We start from the raw sequence: 15164 nt of genomic DNA, 5'->3' as shown, positions 1-15164 counted from the left end.
GGTCTGGATTTAGAGCCTGAGCAGTCATGTTATGTGCTGTACTGCCTTGTGGCCTTTTCGGCTTTAACATAATTTTTACATAATTACATAAACATGATGTTTGTATTTGTGTCTGTAAATAATACCAGGTGATCAGCTTTGGGCATAATCTGACCTCATTTCTGACGATTAGGGTTAGTTCCCAGAAATAGAATTATTGGGTTGAGAGGCATAAGCATTTTTAAATGACTCATTACCGTGCCTTTTCTCACAAAACATAACTTTCTATAAATTTCCCATTCCCACTTCAGCTCCCTCTTCAGTTTGCAGTATATGGAGGCCCAGTCTGTGGCAGTGGGCTTTCCTACTTACTCTTCCATCCTCGTGAGTGTGTTTATTTTTTAGGACCGAGGAAGTAACAACAATGTAATGAGCAATTACGAGGCCTACAAGCCCTCCACAGGAGCCATGGGAGATCGGCTGACGGCAATGAAAGCAGCTTTCCAGGTCTGAAATTAAGCATTTAGCTGAAAGAGCTTTCACTGGTAACTCATGGGCAGTGATGAGGGGCCCTAGTCTTCCTGAGATGGTAGCTGGCCTTGTAGACTTGATGCTTACTGGATTTAGGTAGGGCCTTCTCCTGTTTTCAGTTTCGAGTATCACCGTAACCGCAGCTTACCTGGAGCTGCAGGTGTAGCGGCTAGAGAAACTCCTCTTGCTGGTCATCTACTTCAGTCATGCTCAGGGCTCTCGTCCTACAGTAGGATTGGTGGTCCCTCCCTGCCTTAACAGCCTTCGAGGTTCCAAGGCTCTTGTAATCTGGTTGAGAGTAATTGCCATTTTTTAGCTAAGACAAGTTTGATTATGTGTCTCTTGTGAACTCTGAACCCATCATCCTTCTGTACCTCCAGTTAGCTAGCTGGCATCCAGTTAACTAGCTGGGCCATCAGGTTTCTTCAACTTACTGTCTTACCCACTGTTGTTGTCTCTCTTTTAGTCACAGTACAAGAGTCACTTTGTTGCTGCCAGTTTAACCAACCAGAAGGCTGGAAGCTCTGCTGCTGGGGCGAGTGGATGGACTAGTGCAGGGAGCTTGAATTCAGTTCCCAGCAGTTCAGCCCAACAGGGCCGTAGCAGTCCTGACAGCCCCACTTCCAGTGCCGCAAAGGGCATCCCAGGCTTTGGCAGTGCTGGGAACCTCAGCAGTGCCCCAGTGACCTACCCTCCTGCCGGAGCCCAGGGAGTCAACAACACGGCTTCAGGGAATAACAGCCGAGAAGGGATTGGGGGTGGCAATGGGAAAAGAGAGAGATATACTGAGAACCGGGGTGGAAGCCGTCACAGTCACGGAGAGAGTGGGAATCGGCATGGCGATAGCCCGCGCCACGGAGATGGTGCTCGCCATGGAGAGGGATACCGCTACCCAGAAAGCAGCAGCCGTCATGCTGATGGCCGCCGTCATGCTGATGGCCATCCTCATGGAGAGAACAGGCATGGAGGAGGTGGAGGCAGACATGGGGAGAGCCGAGGTGTAAACGATGGTCGGAATGGTGAAAGCAGGAAAGAAAGTTGTACTCGTGAAAGCAAGATGGACCCCAAGGTGGACAGCACCAAGACGGACAAGATGGACAGCAAGACAGACAAGACTACTGATGGCTTCGCTGTCCCCGAGCCGCCCAAGCGCAAGAAGAGCCGATGGGACAGCTAGAGGGTACGTGCTGAAGCGTGAAATCGATTGTCTTTTAATTTTATTTTTAGAAAGACTTTTGGTAACTAGGCGTCTCAGGGCTGGGTTGGGGCCCAAGGTGTAGGGACCCCCTGCCCTTAGTGGATAGCTGGAGCTTGGAGACATTACCCCTTCATCTGGATAATTTTCCAGATGTTTTCTTGGGAGGCTGCTTTGGTCCTTAGAAGCAGTCAGAGTCGGGCAGCTTCTTTTGGCTCTGGGTGAGTGTCACGAAGGTCAGTTGAGGATACCTTGGAAGAAAGGGCCTTATAGGGCACAAAACTCACTCTAGGTTTATATGTAGTACATATTTTTTACTAAAATGTCACCTTAAAAACACCTACAAATAAAATTCTTTTTCTGTGGCCAGGCAGGCCCCACGTGAGACTGGCTTCTGCAGCCCGGTCCGTGGAGGTGTTAGGGATGCGCACCAAAGTGCTTCCCCAACATCTGCAGGTTAGGGGAGGGTCTGATTCTAAGTGAGAGCTGATGCTCAGGTTTCCCAGCCAGGTTTGTGTCCAGTCCTGAGACATGAAGCAGCAGCCTGCCAGATCCAGAGTCCCTACAACTGAGGGGGGGAGAGAGGATCCTGGAAACAGGACTGCTCTGGGTCTGAAGTGTTGCTAAATTTAAAATTAAAAAACAAAAACCTGACAGCAGCTTTTAAATTGTCTTCTCCTATTTCATTGTATTTTTTTTAACTTGCCATAATGGTAGAAAAATCTTTTGCTGAAATGATTTTGATGATTTTTGTTCTATCTATCTTGTTTATAAAAGGAAAAGAAATATACATACTTCAAATTTTGTGACTTTGTGAAGGTTTCTTTAAGATGTGCATTCCTTTCTGCTTGCTCTAGTAAATGTTTTACTACTGGGACCTGTGGCTTGCTTGTCATTTCTACTTCACCATGAGTCGGGACATATTAAATATGATTTAGAACAGTGCACATGGTGTGAACACCCAGATGTTTTTTGAGTTATCAAGTTACCAGGAACTAAACTGTCTGTCTGTCTGTCAGACATCTATCAATCAATCAATCAATCAATCAATCAATCAATCATCCTGGTTTTATTCAGATGATAATGGGGGAAGACTTGAGAGGCCCACTTGCCCAAGAATAGACTAGACTAGACTACAATGAATGCCACGGCACCACTGAACTTCCCCTTAGCATCTAAAAATGGTGTGGCTTCTCGCCCAGCACCCCACATTCTTCACAGAAGGGTTGTGGGCTCTGACAGCACCGACAAGACATTTCAGAGGGGCTTTAACGGGACCCTTTCTTCCAGCCAGGAAGATGTCCCCCTCACTGCCCAGGGCCACCATGAGTTCCGGTACCTCAGATCTGTCTCGTCAGACGACTGCAGTGCAGGCAAGGGTAGGGCTGGTACGAAGGCGGCCAGAAGCTGCACCGAATCGCTCCTCGTCCTGACACAGCCCCGCAGAGGTTCTGGTGGCTCCGCTCACTTCCGCTTGTGCTTTTTCTTCTGCTCTTTCCGTTGCTGTGCTCTTTGGTCCTTCTTCATCCTCGAGTCCACCACCTTGAAGTGACCTCTGACCCCAGCTGGCCGGCCCACTTTGCGGCCCACACCTTTTTTGGCTACAACATAGGTGACTTGGCGTTTCTCCTTTCCAAGCCCAGCTTTCTTATAGAGACTGTAAGTGGAAGACACAGGTTAGAGACTTTCTGCCACTCCTTCACCCCCGTGTACCTTTGTGGGTGACCACCCCGCCGCCGCCCCTCACCTTCGAAGCTGTGCCACTTTCTCCCGTTCTGAGATGTCCACTGTGTTGACCACAGCTTCTGCCGCCTTCTTGGTTTGCTCCAGCTTCTTCAGCATCTGTGGGGGGACCTCGGTCAGGCTGACCTCTTTTCCTACCCCTGCCTCACCCACCCAGAGTCTCAGGCAGCCCCACTGCTCACCCTCCGTTTCTTCCTGGCCTTGGCCTCAGCCACTTTCTTGATGGGACGTGCATTGATTTCCCGCCAGCGTTTCCGGTAACGCTCCACCTCCTTCTTATCAATAGGCAACTGTCGTATCCTGTGCTGCTTTTCCTCCTGCACAAACCAGTCTGGAAGCTCCCCCTCATCCTCATTAAATGTGTACCTTGGTGGAGGGGACACCAGTCTAGGCTTTCAAAGAAATCCTTCCTCACCCCCACCCCTTCTCGTGACTTTCTGGCCCCTTACCGGCTGAAGGAGTCATCAGTGAGGTCCCTCCTGGCTTTTTTGGAAGAAGCAATAATAGCACCTAGAGCAAGGCCTTCAGGGTCCAGTATCCGATGTTTCACTAGAGAGGGAAGAAGGAAGTCAAAGCTCAGGCCCCAGCACTGACCCCTCCATGTTGCCTCCCATTCTACTAGGTGCAGCGCTCTCACCTGGGTCCTTGATAGGCACGATCTCAAACCCATCATCATCATCATCTGACTTAGGCCCACGCCTTTGCTTCTGCCTGCGGCGCGGTTTCCAGCTGTGGAAGGAGGAGGACCGTGCACGCATGTCCCACCGTTACCCACGCCACTCAGGCCCACTCCTGCTCACCTCACCCCTGGTTCTTAGTTAAAAATGCTTGGGGGACTTCCAGAAATCTTGCCACCCAGGCTGTACTGCAGACCACTCAAATTAGAATCATCAGTATTTAAAGTTCTCCATCTGCAGCCAGAGCTGCAAACCCCCAATTACAGAGCGCTGGTTACAACCACCGCTTCCTCTTCAGCTCTTCTCCCGTCAGCTGCAACCACTCACCTCTCTTCACCCTCACTGCTACTGCTGTCACTGTCAGAACTGCCATCTCTCTCTGCCCCGCCGGGGCCAGTGGCAGCCTCTGTCCCTGAAGGAGCCTCTGCCCTCTCAGGGGCCTCATCCTGGCACGGGGGAGGTTTGTTCTCCGTCTTCACACCGGAAGGCAGTGGTGGCAGCTGCTGCCCCTTGCGACGGCTCTCGTACAACAGCTGGGCCTGACCGATCTCCAGGGCCTCGTCGGAGTCATCCCCAATCCCACTGAAGCCATCCTGTGATGGGGGAATCGTCAGGCACCCTCTGCCCAGGGAATGCCAGTCCCTGTCTGTCTCGGCCACCAGCCTCTGCTTACCTTTGAGAACCACAGGCTGGCCTGTTCTTCCTGCAGTAGTGCCTTTTCCTCCAATGGTACCAGCAATGGATTCTCTTCTTCTTCCTCCTCTTTACCATCTTGCACGTCAGCAAACCGTACACTGTAGACCCAAGGAAAGTGGGTGGAGGGTCAGTGCCCTGGAGGGCTTGCTGCCCACACTCCCACTGGCAAGCCCTGCCACCAGCTCTGCTTCGGACTTGAGCTGAGGGTGCCCTGCAGACACCTCCCCACACCCCCCGCTTACCACTTCTGGTCCTTTAGACTCTGAGGTGCTCTGACTCCCACCAGCTCCTCTGGGTCCAGGTCACTATCCAGAGACGTATCATCCTCCTCCTCAACATCTGATACGTAGATGTCGCCTCTTGGCAGATCAGACAAAAACGTGTCTGCAGCACTCATGTCCCCCTGTGTTACCTCCTCGAACAACTGAGGTTTGACAGAGAAACAGAGGTCAAGGGCACTAACAAGGTACATACTGCTTTTTTCCTCCATGTTCATCACCTTAGTTTATCCTCAGCAACACTAGAAAACACACTGTGCCAAGCACATGATACCTTCTTTTACAGACAGGGAAGTGATAGGATTAACCATTTAAAACATCCCACTCTAGGCCAGATCATTCAGCTGTCTCTTCTTCAGTGGTAGCAGAAATAGGTTTATGGAAAAGTACCCCATGGTCTAATTAGTGTCCGATTTTAAAATGTTCTGAAACACCGCTTTTTAAAAAATTACTTTCAGAAGGCACCTTATCACCGGAGAATAATATCTACAACTCTTGTTTCCACTGAATAAAGGAGCCCATGCCATATACATCTAACAGGAAGCACTGTTTCGCTAATAAACCAGCTGTCAGCTCCAAAATCTGTTTTCCTCGAGGCAAGGATAGCTACTATTTCTTGAATCACATACCAGGAATTACGCCATCTTTTTTTTTTTATTCCTTCCAAAAACGTGAGTAGGTAGGTTCTATCATTTTCTTTTACAGATGAGGAACCTGAGGCAAAGAGCGCCTTAAGTGGTAGTCGGCTCTGGGACCACTGTGCTCTACTGCCCCCTAAACAACACGACCTGGTTACTACCTTCCCACACAAGAGCCACGAAGGCTCATTTTGTTTGTGATGCTGCTTTTACCAGGAAAAGCAGGCTCTCCCGTATTCAGCAGAAAGCACCATCCAGCAGCCTAGTGCAACAAGGTGCTAACTTGGTCTCAGTGAACTGAAGAACGCTGCTCCCCTCTGAGGGAAACCCTCCATCACACGTGCTCGTCACCCACGCACCCTGGCTGCATCGCCTATAACCTGAGCTTCCTGCAACGAGGGCCTCTTGGTTCTGATATTCCAGTTCTACAAGGATAAATCTACACCACACTCACGAATCTTCCTACTTTCATTATTTCAGGGGTATGTTCTTTCCTGGCCTTTTGAGACACAAGGCTCCTGTTTTCTTCCCAGTCTCCCCTCATCAAGTCATTTACGGGTGAAGGCAGCAACCATGAGCCATGATCTTTCAGCCCACTTACCAAAAAGACATCCGACGCCCCACCTCCAAACACCCAAACAGGCCCTCCTGTCCCCTCAGTGGGCCCCGAACCCCGCCTCACCTGGTGACCCCGGATGGTGCGCAGGGAGAACATGCCAGTCTCCCCCTCGTCGGCAATGGAAACCCCGGGAAGATCCATCTTCAGCTCCACACGTTCCCGCTGCTTCCTCTGCTCACGCAGCAGCTTCTTTTTCTTCCTGAGGGGATGGTATGAGGAATTAAAGCTGCCCGGCTCTGAAGATTCCCTATCCGTGCCTTCCCCCCCCTCCCCATCTTCACCCACTGAGGGACTCTGCCTTGGGGCTCCCCACGCTCCTCCCCAGCTCCCCTCACCTCTTTAACTCCGCCACCTCCTGGGCCTTCATCTCCGCCAGGGTCCGGTTCAGCTGCTCCTCCTCCTCCTCCTCCGAGGGCTGCGGCCCCATCCCAGCTGCTGACTCTTCCTCTTCACCTTCCTCTTCCTCCCCTGAGCTGAGGCTGACAAAACAGTCGCAGGAGTTGGTTATTTTCCCAGATGCTTCCCCTCAACACCCAGTCAACAACTGCCCTGGTTTAGCTCCCTCCTCACCTGATGTCCAGTGCCTTTGCTTGTTCTTTCAGTTTCTTGGCCACATACCGCCGAAGCTTCGTTCTCCAGTTCAGTAGGGACCTGCCCCAGAAATTCCATTCCTGACCTTGCTGTCTCCCTTTTGTCCCCACCTCCTCGTTTTGGGCCCATACCCCAAATTTCACGTTTGCGCCACAGGAGTCCTAAGGTTCAGGCCCCCACCCCAAACCTCTAACACAGCAGCATCCTGTTCCCAGAGATCCAGCGTCATGTCCTTCAAAGGCTTCCCCCTGCCTTTGGGGCTCCCGGCACCCATGCCCACCCCCGGTGCAAACCTGAGCTCCTTACGCCCCAGCACTCTGATATCCTGACAGCACGCCCGGATGTCCTCAGTGGTAGCTGGATGCCGTGCCAACTCTTCATCATCTAGCGAGATCTGTTTGGGAGGAGGGAAAGGAGTCAGGGGAGATGTTCAGGCCATGTTTCTGGGGCTCCCTTGTACCGCTCGAGTCTGGGGACTCACTTCACTGGCTTTGGAGAGGAAGTCAACAGGGTTGGCAGCTCGGAGGAAATCAGTGACTGAGGTTCGGTGATAGAGTGTGAGCTCACCCTCAGCATAGCCTTCAGCCTTAGGAAGGGAAATAACGAAGGTTGAGCAGTCCCTTCCGGGGTGTCTGTAAGACTGACCAGGCCCGACCTCCCGAGTCCCAGGACCTGAAGGTGACCCCCACTCGCCAAACACACCTTTGGCTTCTTCTTAGTCACCAATTCAGTAACAGTCTTGACCTGAACTTCAACCTCCTTGAAGGCAAATTTCGGGTCAAAGAATTTACTGTCAACCTTGTCAGGAGCCAGGAATCCTAAGGTAATATAGGATGTATAAGAAAGTGCGCTTTGGTAGGCGGGAGACTGAATCAAGAGAACAAAAGAAGTGATGCCCACCCTGGCAGACTACAAAGATCTCTGCAGATTCATGACGAGAGGCTTGGGGCTTGGTGGCCTGGACACGGCGGAAGAGCTGCTGGAAGATCCACAGTAAGGGCTGATAGTCACGGGAACGGAAAACCTTTGTGATGAAGCAGCCACCACGGCCCAGAAAATCACAAGCCAAACGCAGAGCCATCAGTGTCAAATGGGCTGTGGGGGGGGAGACAGTTAGCTGAGGACCTCTGCAGCCTGAGAGGGCATGCCCACCTCCACCCTCAGCTCCATGCCCCCAGATCCCGGCACCTTGTGAGTAAGCATCGTGGACCCAGCTAGCCCCGACGTTGGGGGCCCCGTCATTGAGCACAACATCAACTTTCCAGGTTTTCAGCTCCTTCCTCAGGGCCTACAGAGAAGGAAAGAAACCACAGCAACAGAAATACAGAAATGGCTACGAATGGAGCCCTTAGTTCAGCCATCTGTTGAGTGCCCACCACGGCCAAATCCTGTGCCATGGACAGGGGATACAACAATAAGCAAAAATAACACGTCTGTTTTCATGGAGCTTACAGTCTACTAGTGAATTCGCTGGAAAGGATTTCACTGAAATCTCTGCACTTCCTCCAACTCCAAAGACCTCTTTCCTCAATAAATAAAGGCTGGGCACACACGCAATATTACGGGCCTTGTTATATAAACAGCGTGCAGCCACTGCTCAAGGCATGGTTAACAGGAAAAACGTGCCTTCAGGGGATCAGGGTGGGAAGAGGGATGAATGTGGGTGTCTACATATAAAGGGAACAGGAAAAGAGAGATTCCTATTACCTGCCTACAGCGTTCTGTTGTGATGTCCTCTTGGAGTGTCACCACACTGGGAAGAGGCTTGATTGGAACCAGATCCACTCCTAGAAGAAATTAGGGCAGAGTATTCCAAAAGGTTGTCTCAAGCAGGGAGAAAGGAAATGCAGAACACAGGGTCTCACACTCCCACCCCCTGGAACATCCAGGAGCACCACCTGTCACTCACCCACGATAAGGCTGGATACAGGCATAAACTTGGTGGCCACTTGCAGCCTATAAAAGAGAAGTAAAGATTAAAACACCCTGGACTGTCCCTTCCCCTCCCTCGGCAATGTGATCTCTCATCCCCGGTGTTAGGGGCCCCTGCTAAGTGCAGTGGAAGTGAGACGGGCTGGGACCTAGGACCCTCTGCTGCAATGCTTGCACCTGGACAAAACTCCTTGAGCAACAGAATACAAAGAAACTATGAAGGACTAAACACTGCACGCATACCCAGTTGGGGTGAATTATGGACAAAAAGACAAAAATTACAGACAAAAAAACCCCCAACACACCACCCCACTGTCACCTCTGAAGAGCTGGGAGCAAAAACAGGGTGTAGGAAGCAGGAGCAGAAGCAGGGCACTGCACATGCCCCCCCAGCACTCAACACCACCAAAGGGGCAGGCAGACCACCTCAGCCGCCCCTCAGGCCGGAGCCCCGGACACACCCCCACCTTCACGCTACGTAAGGAACCAGCCAGCCCCCTCCTTGGGGAGCTGGCTAGCAAGGGAACCCGCTACCTGTTTTCGCTGCCCCCTGCTGCAGCAGGGGCCCCAAGAAAACCTGGCCTGAATTTCTTGTCTGGCCTCTAGTCAATTTCTATTGATTGGGGAAAACCAAGAACCCCTGTCGGTATCAGCCAATCATGTCATAAGTACACGGTCCAAATCTTTCCCCCTGCAGCTTACTTCTGGGGAGTAGAGAAATTTGAGGTTGGTATTACTGTTTCCCTCCCACCCCAAATGCAACTCTCAGTCATCCAAGGCTGGAATCCAGAATGCTTCCATAAGGAGCGTCAGGCGCCGGCTGTTACACACCATCCACCCGGTGCAGCGCACAGGTCCAGCAAGGCTCGGGCTTTCTGCAGAAATTGAAAGCGGCGATTCAGCTGGATCAGCTTGAAAGCGGACCGGGAACGGTAACCTGGAGGCGGCGACAAAGTACTGTAGTAAGTTCCGCGAAGCGCTTTCCCAGCGGGATTTCTGCGGCCTCACGACCCACCACCCTTTCTGCGGAAGAAAAACTCAATATTCGAAAAGGGGGCGAACCGGCCAAGGTTGGTGGCGCGCCCGCTCGCAGACGGCGCGAACCCTGACTCACCCGTCTCCTTTGCCAAGTGATAGAACTTGTCTCGCCGGCTCTTCCCGACTTTGCCCTTTTTGCCCATGGTGGAACGTGGGAGCGCCACTCAATCTGGAGAGAGAGCAGAAATTGGGACGTCTCTTCCCGGAGCACTAGATTCCGCTCTTCGTTCCCCACTCGCCGTCGCAAACACACTCTTAGCCTCAGTCCACACTACTCACCGCCACCCAGCACCACGTCCACCACCCCTGAAGCGGCACGTGTGGGCAGCAAACGTATTTCCGCTTCCGCTTGCGTCGCTCGCGTCCCCGGCTCCAAGTTTTCCGCCATTTTGAGCGTGGCCACAAAAATTTTCTCTACTTTCTGTCCCCAGGTTTTATAAGTTGGAAGCCGGCACCAGGGGAAGTGGTTTACTTTAACCAAAACCGAATTTCTAGAGAGTAATGTTTAGGAGTTCTGCTAACCCTTTTCAAAGCTCCTGACCTCGCGTACCCCCGCCCCTCCCCTCATGGCCCCTGTTACTTATTACCGTCTGTCCTCACACCCCGCCCATTGACCCGGAACTGTTCTCTGCCTTGGTTTTTCGGTCCCCAAACCCCTGCTTCTGCGCCTGCGCGCCAAGGCGGCTCTGATGCCGGCCGCGGAAGAGGGAAGATGGCGCTTGACGGACCAGAGCAGGTATGGCGGCGGTGGTCGGGCGGGGACTGGGGCTGGATGCGAAACAGGTGTGATCCGAGGTGGGCAGCCGGCCGGGGCAAGAGGGTGGGGGGAGTCGGGGGTGGGTGGGCCAGTCTAGACTGGGCCCTACCTGGGACCGGATCTGCTGTGTCAGCGCCGCCCCCGGCGGGTCAAGGCAGGGCCGGGAGTGGAAGACCCGGTGGAAGCCGAGTAAGTGAGAGAAGCGCCGTGGGAGCGGGAACCCACCCTTCCGCGAGTCGGGGGAGTCGGGGGACACGTCCTTCCTGCTGACTCCTCCTGTGGTAATAACACCTCGGGTTTGTATAGCGTTCCCGGGTGTGTCGTCTCTTGATCCTCCTGAAAGTCTTAAGAGGTAGGCACCGTTCTCATTCTGTTTTAGTTTAGTCACGGGGAAATGGTTCCGAAGAGATGGAGTGAGGGATTAGAACCCAAATCTTAAATCTCCGAAATCCAAGCTGGAAGTAGCTTTATCCCTTGGATGTTTAACCTGTTGGTTACTAATTACACTGTGTCTTCAGATGGAGCTGGAAGAAGGGAAGGCAGGCAGTGGACTCCGCCAGTATTACCTGTCCAAGATTGAAGAACTCCAGGTGAGAAGGGACTCCAAAGGTCCAGAGGGAGCTAGAAGGGATCGGATGAGGGATTGATGGAAAGGATTTCTACAAATCCATATAATTCCACTGGGGGCGCAGTGGAAGAAGTAACAAGCCAACGGTATAAAGTCTATGAAGTTAACAGCCTCTTGTTCCTCTCAAGTCCCATCATTTTGAAGGTAGTATTCACAGTTCATTAAACATCTTTAAAAGTCAGATTTTAACGTAAGAGGTACCCCCAGCCAAAAGTCATTCTTCTTAGAAGAAGCCTGAATGAGAGGGTTTCTTATAAAAGAGAAGACATAGGATCAGAAGATGAGATTTATCAGAGGGAGGGTTGGGGCAGAGTGAGGGAAGACAGAATTGAGGAGTCTGGACAATGCTGATTCCGTAGGACTGAATGAAAAGGAACTGGACAACCCAGTGCTCTAGCCTAAACAGGGAGCAGGGACCCTAGAAATAAGGAAAGTAATGTCAATTGGATGGAGGAGAGCCACAAGGAAAAATTCTGAACTGCAGGTACATTTGTAGGTATCATATTTGGTTTGTCACATTTTTTTTTAGAAGAGACTGTGATACATATATATTTTATTTATTTATTTTTATTTTTGGCTGTGTTGGGTCTTCGTTGCTTGCTGCACGCGGGCTCTCTCTAGTTGCGGCGAGTGGGGCTACTCTTCGTTATGGTGCGCGGGCTTCTCATTGCGGTGGCTTCTCTTGTTGCGGAGCACGGGCTCTAGGCGGGCTTCAGTAGTTGTGGCTCGCAGGCCCTAGAGCGCAGGCTCAGTAGTTGTGGCACACGGGCTTAGCTGCTCCGCGGCATGTGGGATCCTCCCGGAGCAGGGCTCGAACCTGTGTCCCCTGCTTTGGCAGGCGGATTCTTAACCACTGCGCCACCAAGGAAGTCCGGTTTGTCATTTTTGAAATGCATTACGTGTGCTTTCATTTGTCCCTCACATTAGTCCTGAAAAGAGGCAGGATAGGTGATGCTTGCAGTTTGGTAACAGATCTAGACCTTTTACATAGCTTTCGTTGGCTTTACCCAACCGTTAATTGCCAGCAATGGGGCTAGAACTTAGGCTTCTGACTCAGAGGTCTTCCCACTCTACCGTTACCAGTCTGCGAGAAACTGACTGTGTGAGTCAGCTGTTAACTCTTCTCCACTACTGTTTGTTATTCCTGGACCAGTATTAGACAAGCGGCCTTTTTTTCCTGTGGTTGTCCTACACTCCAGAGGGGCTCTTGGAGGACAGGATAGGGTCGTTAGAATCATATTGGAGAATCTGAATGGAGAATGCAGGTGCCTTGTGCTCCTTCCTCGCTTAGTTCATATCAGCCTATGAGGGTTTCGGCCAAGATCGTAACCGCCTACTGTTTTCCACCCTTTGCTTCTTGTCCTCCACAGCTGATCGTGAATGATAAGAGCCAAAATCTCCGGAGGCTGCAGGCACAGAGGAATGAGCTTAATGCAAAAGGTGAGGGGGAAAGATGGGAAGGCTGTGTGTGGGCAGTTTGAAGTGAGTCTTCACGTTGGTGCCTATTGCTTTTCCCAGTCCAAGGCCATGCTCTCTTTACACGCACATCTCTCTCCTGAGCCCCATCGTTATCTCCTTAAAGACATGAACTTTGACTTTTTTTTTTTGAGGCCTTCCCTTCAAAACTTTACAGTGGTGCTTAGCTCATGCATGTTGAATCAAGTCATGGGTGGGGGACACCAAAGAACCTGGGTGGCCATTGTGTCTGTTTCGCATCTAGTTCGCCTGTTGCGGGAAGAGCTACAGCTGCTGCAGGAACAGGGCTCCTACGTGGGGGAAGTAGTCCGGGCCATGGATAAGAAGAAAGTGTTGGTTAAGGTAAAGGCGACGTGACCCCAGGGACCAGCCCGTTGCCCACTGCGTTCCCGTAGCTTTGAGTGTAGCGAGGACACTGTTGTCGCGTTACTGTAAGACCCATGTGTCTTCCTGGGCGAGGCTGGTGATTTGGTGGCTGTCGGGGAAGGTCATGAGCTGTTGTTTCTCTAGGTACATCCTGAGGGCAAGTTTGTCGTAGACGTAGATAAGAACATCGACATCAATGATGTGAGTGCAGCTGGGGAGGGGGGAGGTGGGAGGTGGGGGGTCAGCTCTCACCACACCACTTCCTGAACCTCTCTCTCCTCACCCAGGTGACACCCAATTGCCGGGTGGCTCTCAGAAATGACAGCTACACTCTGCACAAGATCCTGCCCAACAAGGTAGACCCATTGGTGTCACTGATGATGGTGGAGAAGGTGCCAGATTCAACTTACGAGATGATTGGTGGACTGGACAAGCAGATCAAGGAGATCAAAGAAGTGATTGAGCTGCCCGTTAAGCATCCTGAGCTCTTTGAAGCGCTGGGCATCGCGCAGCCCAAGGTGAGCAGGGCTTCTGTGGGAGGACCGTGCTGCTACTGTGCATCTCGTGCCCCAGGCTGGATAGACTGGAGCCTGCTTACGCTGGCCCTCCCCGTGCAGAGGGCCTGGGGGAGAGGTGCTGCCAGGCCACCGAAGTGGTTTGGTTATAAGCTCCAGAAGGGACCTCGACGTTCGTTTTTTTATCTCTAGCATCTAATACGGGATCTAGCACAGTGCGCGCACTTGATAAATGTTCATTGAATGAAACGTGGAGGCCGGCTTTTTGCCCTGAGTCCTGTTGTTCTCTAGGGAGTGCTGCTGTACGGACCCCCAGGCACTGGGAAGACACTGTTGGCCCGGGCTGTGGCTCATCATACAGACTGTACTTTCATTCGTGTCTCTGGCTCTGAATTGGTGCAGAAATTCATCGGGGAAGGTAACTGTGGCCAGAAACAAGAAAACTATAAGGCGGCGGGGGCTGGGGGGCCCGTCAGCTTAACGCCAGCTTGGCCTCTGTGCAGGGGCAAGAATGGTGAGGGAACTGTTTGTCATGGCCCGAGAACACGCCCCGTCTATCATCTTCATGGACGAAATCGACTCCATCGGCTCCTCACGGCTGGAGGGAGGCTCCGGAGGGGACAGTGAAGTCCAGCGCACGATGCTGGAGCTGCTCAACCAGCTGGATGGCTTCGAGGCCACCAAGAACATCAAGGTGCAGTGGGGTCGGCTGTGGGAGGAGCCAAGGGAAGGCCCCGGGTGAGGCTGCAGCCTCAGGAAGGGCTTAGCTGAAGCCACCTGCTCTGTCTACTCAGGTCATCATGGCGACTAACAGGATTGACATCCTGGACTCAGCGCTGCTCCGCCCAGGGCGCATTGACAGAAAAATTGAATTCCCACCCCCCAATGAGGAGGTTTGTGATGGGCAGCGCTGGCAGTGGCTCTGGCTGTGAGGGCGGGCCGTGGGCTCAGGCTTTTCCTCTCCCATCGCTAGGCCCGGCTGGACATTTTGAAGATCCATTCTCGGAAAATGAACCTGACCCGGGGGATCAACCTGAGGAAAATTGCTGAGCTCATGCCAGGAGCATCAGGGGCTGAAGTGAAGGTAACTGGAGGGCCCAAGGAAATGGGGGCAGCGGCAGGAAGCTCCAGGTTCCAGGGCACAGCCTCAGCGCCCGTCTTCCTTTCCCTGCTCAGGGCGTGTGCACTGAAGCCGGCATGTACGCACTGCGGGAGCGGCGAGTCCACGTCACCCAGGAGGACTTTGAGATGGCAGTAGCCAAGGTACAGGCCTCCCATCTTTCCGCCTTTGCTGGTGGTGGCTCTGGAGCAGTGGGGATGGGGCACGTGTTCACCCAGTCTCTAACTTAAATGCTCTCTCTCTCTCCAGGTCATGCAAAAGGACAGTGAGAAAAACATGTCCATCAAGAAGCTATGGAAGTGAGGCGGATGTCCTTTGTGTGGGTCCCTCAAATAAAGCTCTGCAGGACGAGACCTTGAGGACTTGAGTCTGTTAATGAGTGGCC

General features: G+C 52.4%; 3 protein-coding genes across 6 annotated transcripts in view; 2 read left to right on the top strand and 1 right to left on the bottom strand.

The window, feature by feature from the left end:
* Nucleotides 1–2559, top strand: part of DDX42 (DEAD-box helicase 42) — a 47556-nt gene extending 44997 nt beyond the window's left edge. For both annotated transcript variants that reach the window (XM_068529474.1, XM_068529473.1), the window contains exons 17-18: nucleotides 385–486; nucleotides 977–2559. In XM_068529474.1, the coding sequence (XP_068385575.1) occupies nucleotides 385–486; nucleotides 977–1687 (813 nt within the window). In that variant the 3' untranslated portion in view covers nucleotides 1688–2559. The remainder of the gene's footprint in view (nucleotides 1–384; nucleotides 487–976) is intronic.
* A 192-nt stretch (nucleotides 2560–2751) lies between these two features.
* Nucleotides 2752–10271, bottom strand: FTSJ3 (FtsJ RNA 2'-O-methyltransferase 3). Of its 2 annotated transcripts, XM_068529475.1 has the most exons (21): nucleotides 10197–10271; nucleotides 9994–10086; nucleotides 9711–9816; nucleotides 8857–8903; nucleotides 8655–8734; nucleotides 8136–8235; nucleotides 7848–8042; nucleotides 7650–7765; nucleotides 7429–7533; nucleotides 7241–7341; nucleotides 6927–7007; nucleotides 6692–6835; nucleotides 6420–6555; nucleotides 5064–5245; nucleotides 4799–4919; nucleotides 4453–4718; nucleotides 4086–4177; nucleotides 3898–3997; nucleotides 3631–3814; nucleotides 3453–3547; nucleotides 2752–3362 (listed from the first exon to the last, which is right to left on the bottom strand). In XM_068529475.1, exons 2-21 carry the CDS (start codon nucleotides 10058–10060, stop codon nucleotides 3170–3172), a joined length of 2511 nt encoding a protein of 836 aa, XP_068385576.1. In that variant the 5' UTR covers nucleotides 10061–10086; nucleotides 10197–10271; the 3' UTR covers nucleotides 2752–3169. The 2 variants fall into 2 exon arrangements, with proteins under 2 accessions (XP_068385576.1, XP_068385577.1); XM_068529476.1 differs by lacking the exon at nucleotides 10197–10271 and having other exon boundaries at nucleotides 9994–10190.
* A 276-nt stretch (nucleotides 10272–10547) lies between these two features.
* PSMC5 (proteasome 26S subunit, ATPase 5) lies at nucleotides 10548–15132 on the top strand. Of its 2 annotated transcripts, none has more exons than XM_068529484.1 (12): nucleotides 10548–10653; nucleotides 11193–11264; nucleotides 12673–12742; nucleotides 13023–13120; nucleotides 13289–13345; nucleotides 13432–13662; nucleotides 13951–14077; nucleotides 14163–14353; nucleotides 14454–14552; nucleotides 14633–14743; nucleotides 14836–14922; nucleotides 15029–15132. In XM_068529484.1, exons 1-12 carry the CDS (start codon nucleotides 10630–10632, stop codon nucleotides 15080–15082), a joined length of 1221 nt encoding a protein of 406 aa, XP_068385585.1. In that variant the 5' UTR covers nucleotides 10548–10629; the 3' UTR covers nucleotides 15083–15132. The 2 variants fall into 2 exon arrangements, with proteins under 2 accessions (XP_068385585.1, XP_068385586.1); XM_068529485.1 differs by lacking the exon at nucleotides 10548–10653 and adding an exon at nucleotides 10785–11026.
* Nucleotides 15133–15164: the final 32 nt, after the last annotated feature.

Source organism: Eschrichtius robustus, chromosome 20, assembly GCF_028021215.1.
Source record: "Eschrichtius robustus isolate mEscRob2 chromosome 20, mEscRob2.pri, whole genome shotgun sequence".
NCBI lineage: Eukaryota > Metazoa > Chordata > Mammalia > Artiodactyla > Eschrichtiidae > Eschrichtius > Eschrichtius robustus.
The sequence above is the reverse complement of the archived record's forward strand: the minus strand, read 5'-3'. Positions and strand labels throughout refer to the sequence as shown.

Bases quoted from the DNA above. Each gene is read 5' to 3' on its own strand.
- FTSJ3 (XM_068529475.1), bottom strand. From the start codon at position 10,060: ATGGGCAAAAAGGGCAAAGTCGGGAAGAGCCGGCGAGACAAGTTCTAT. The intron at 8,904-9,710 runs GTGTGTAACAGC...TCTCTTTTATAG, and splicing joins TGCGCTGCACCGGGTGGATG to GCTGCAAGTGGCCACCAAGT. The intron at 6,836-6,926 runs GTGAGGAGGGAG...CTGTTTTGTCAG, and splicing joins GCAAAGGCACTGGACATCAG to CCTCAGCTCAGGGGAGGAAG.
- PSMC5 (XM_068529484.1), top strand. From the start codon at position 10,630: ATGGCGCTTGACGGACCAGAGCAG. The intron at 13,346-13,431 runs GTGAGTGCAGCT...CTCCTCACCCAG, and splicing joins AGAACATCGACATCAATGAT to GTGACACCCAATTGCCGGGT. The intron at 14,923-15,028 runs GTACAGGCCTCC...CTCTCTCTCCAG, and splicing joins TTGAGATGGCAGTAGCCAAG to GTCATGCAAAAGGACAGTGA.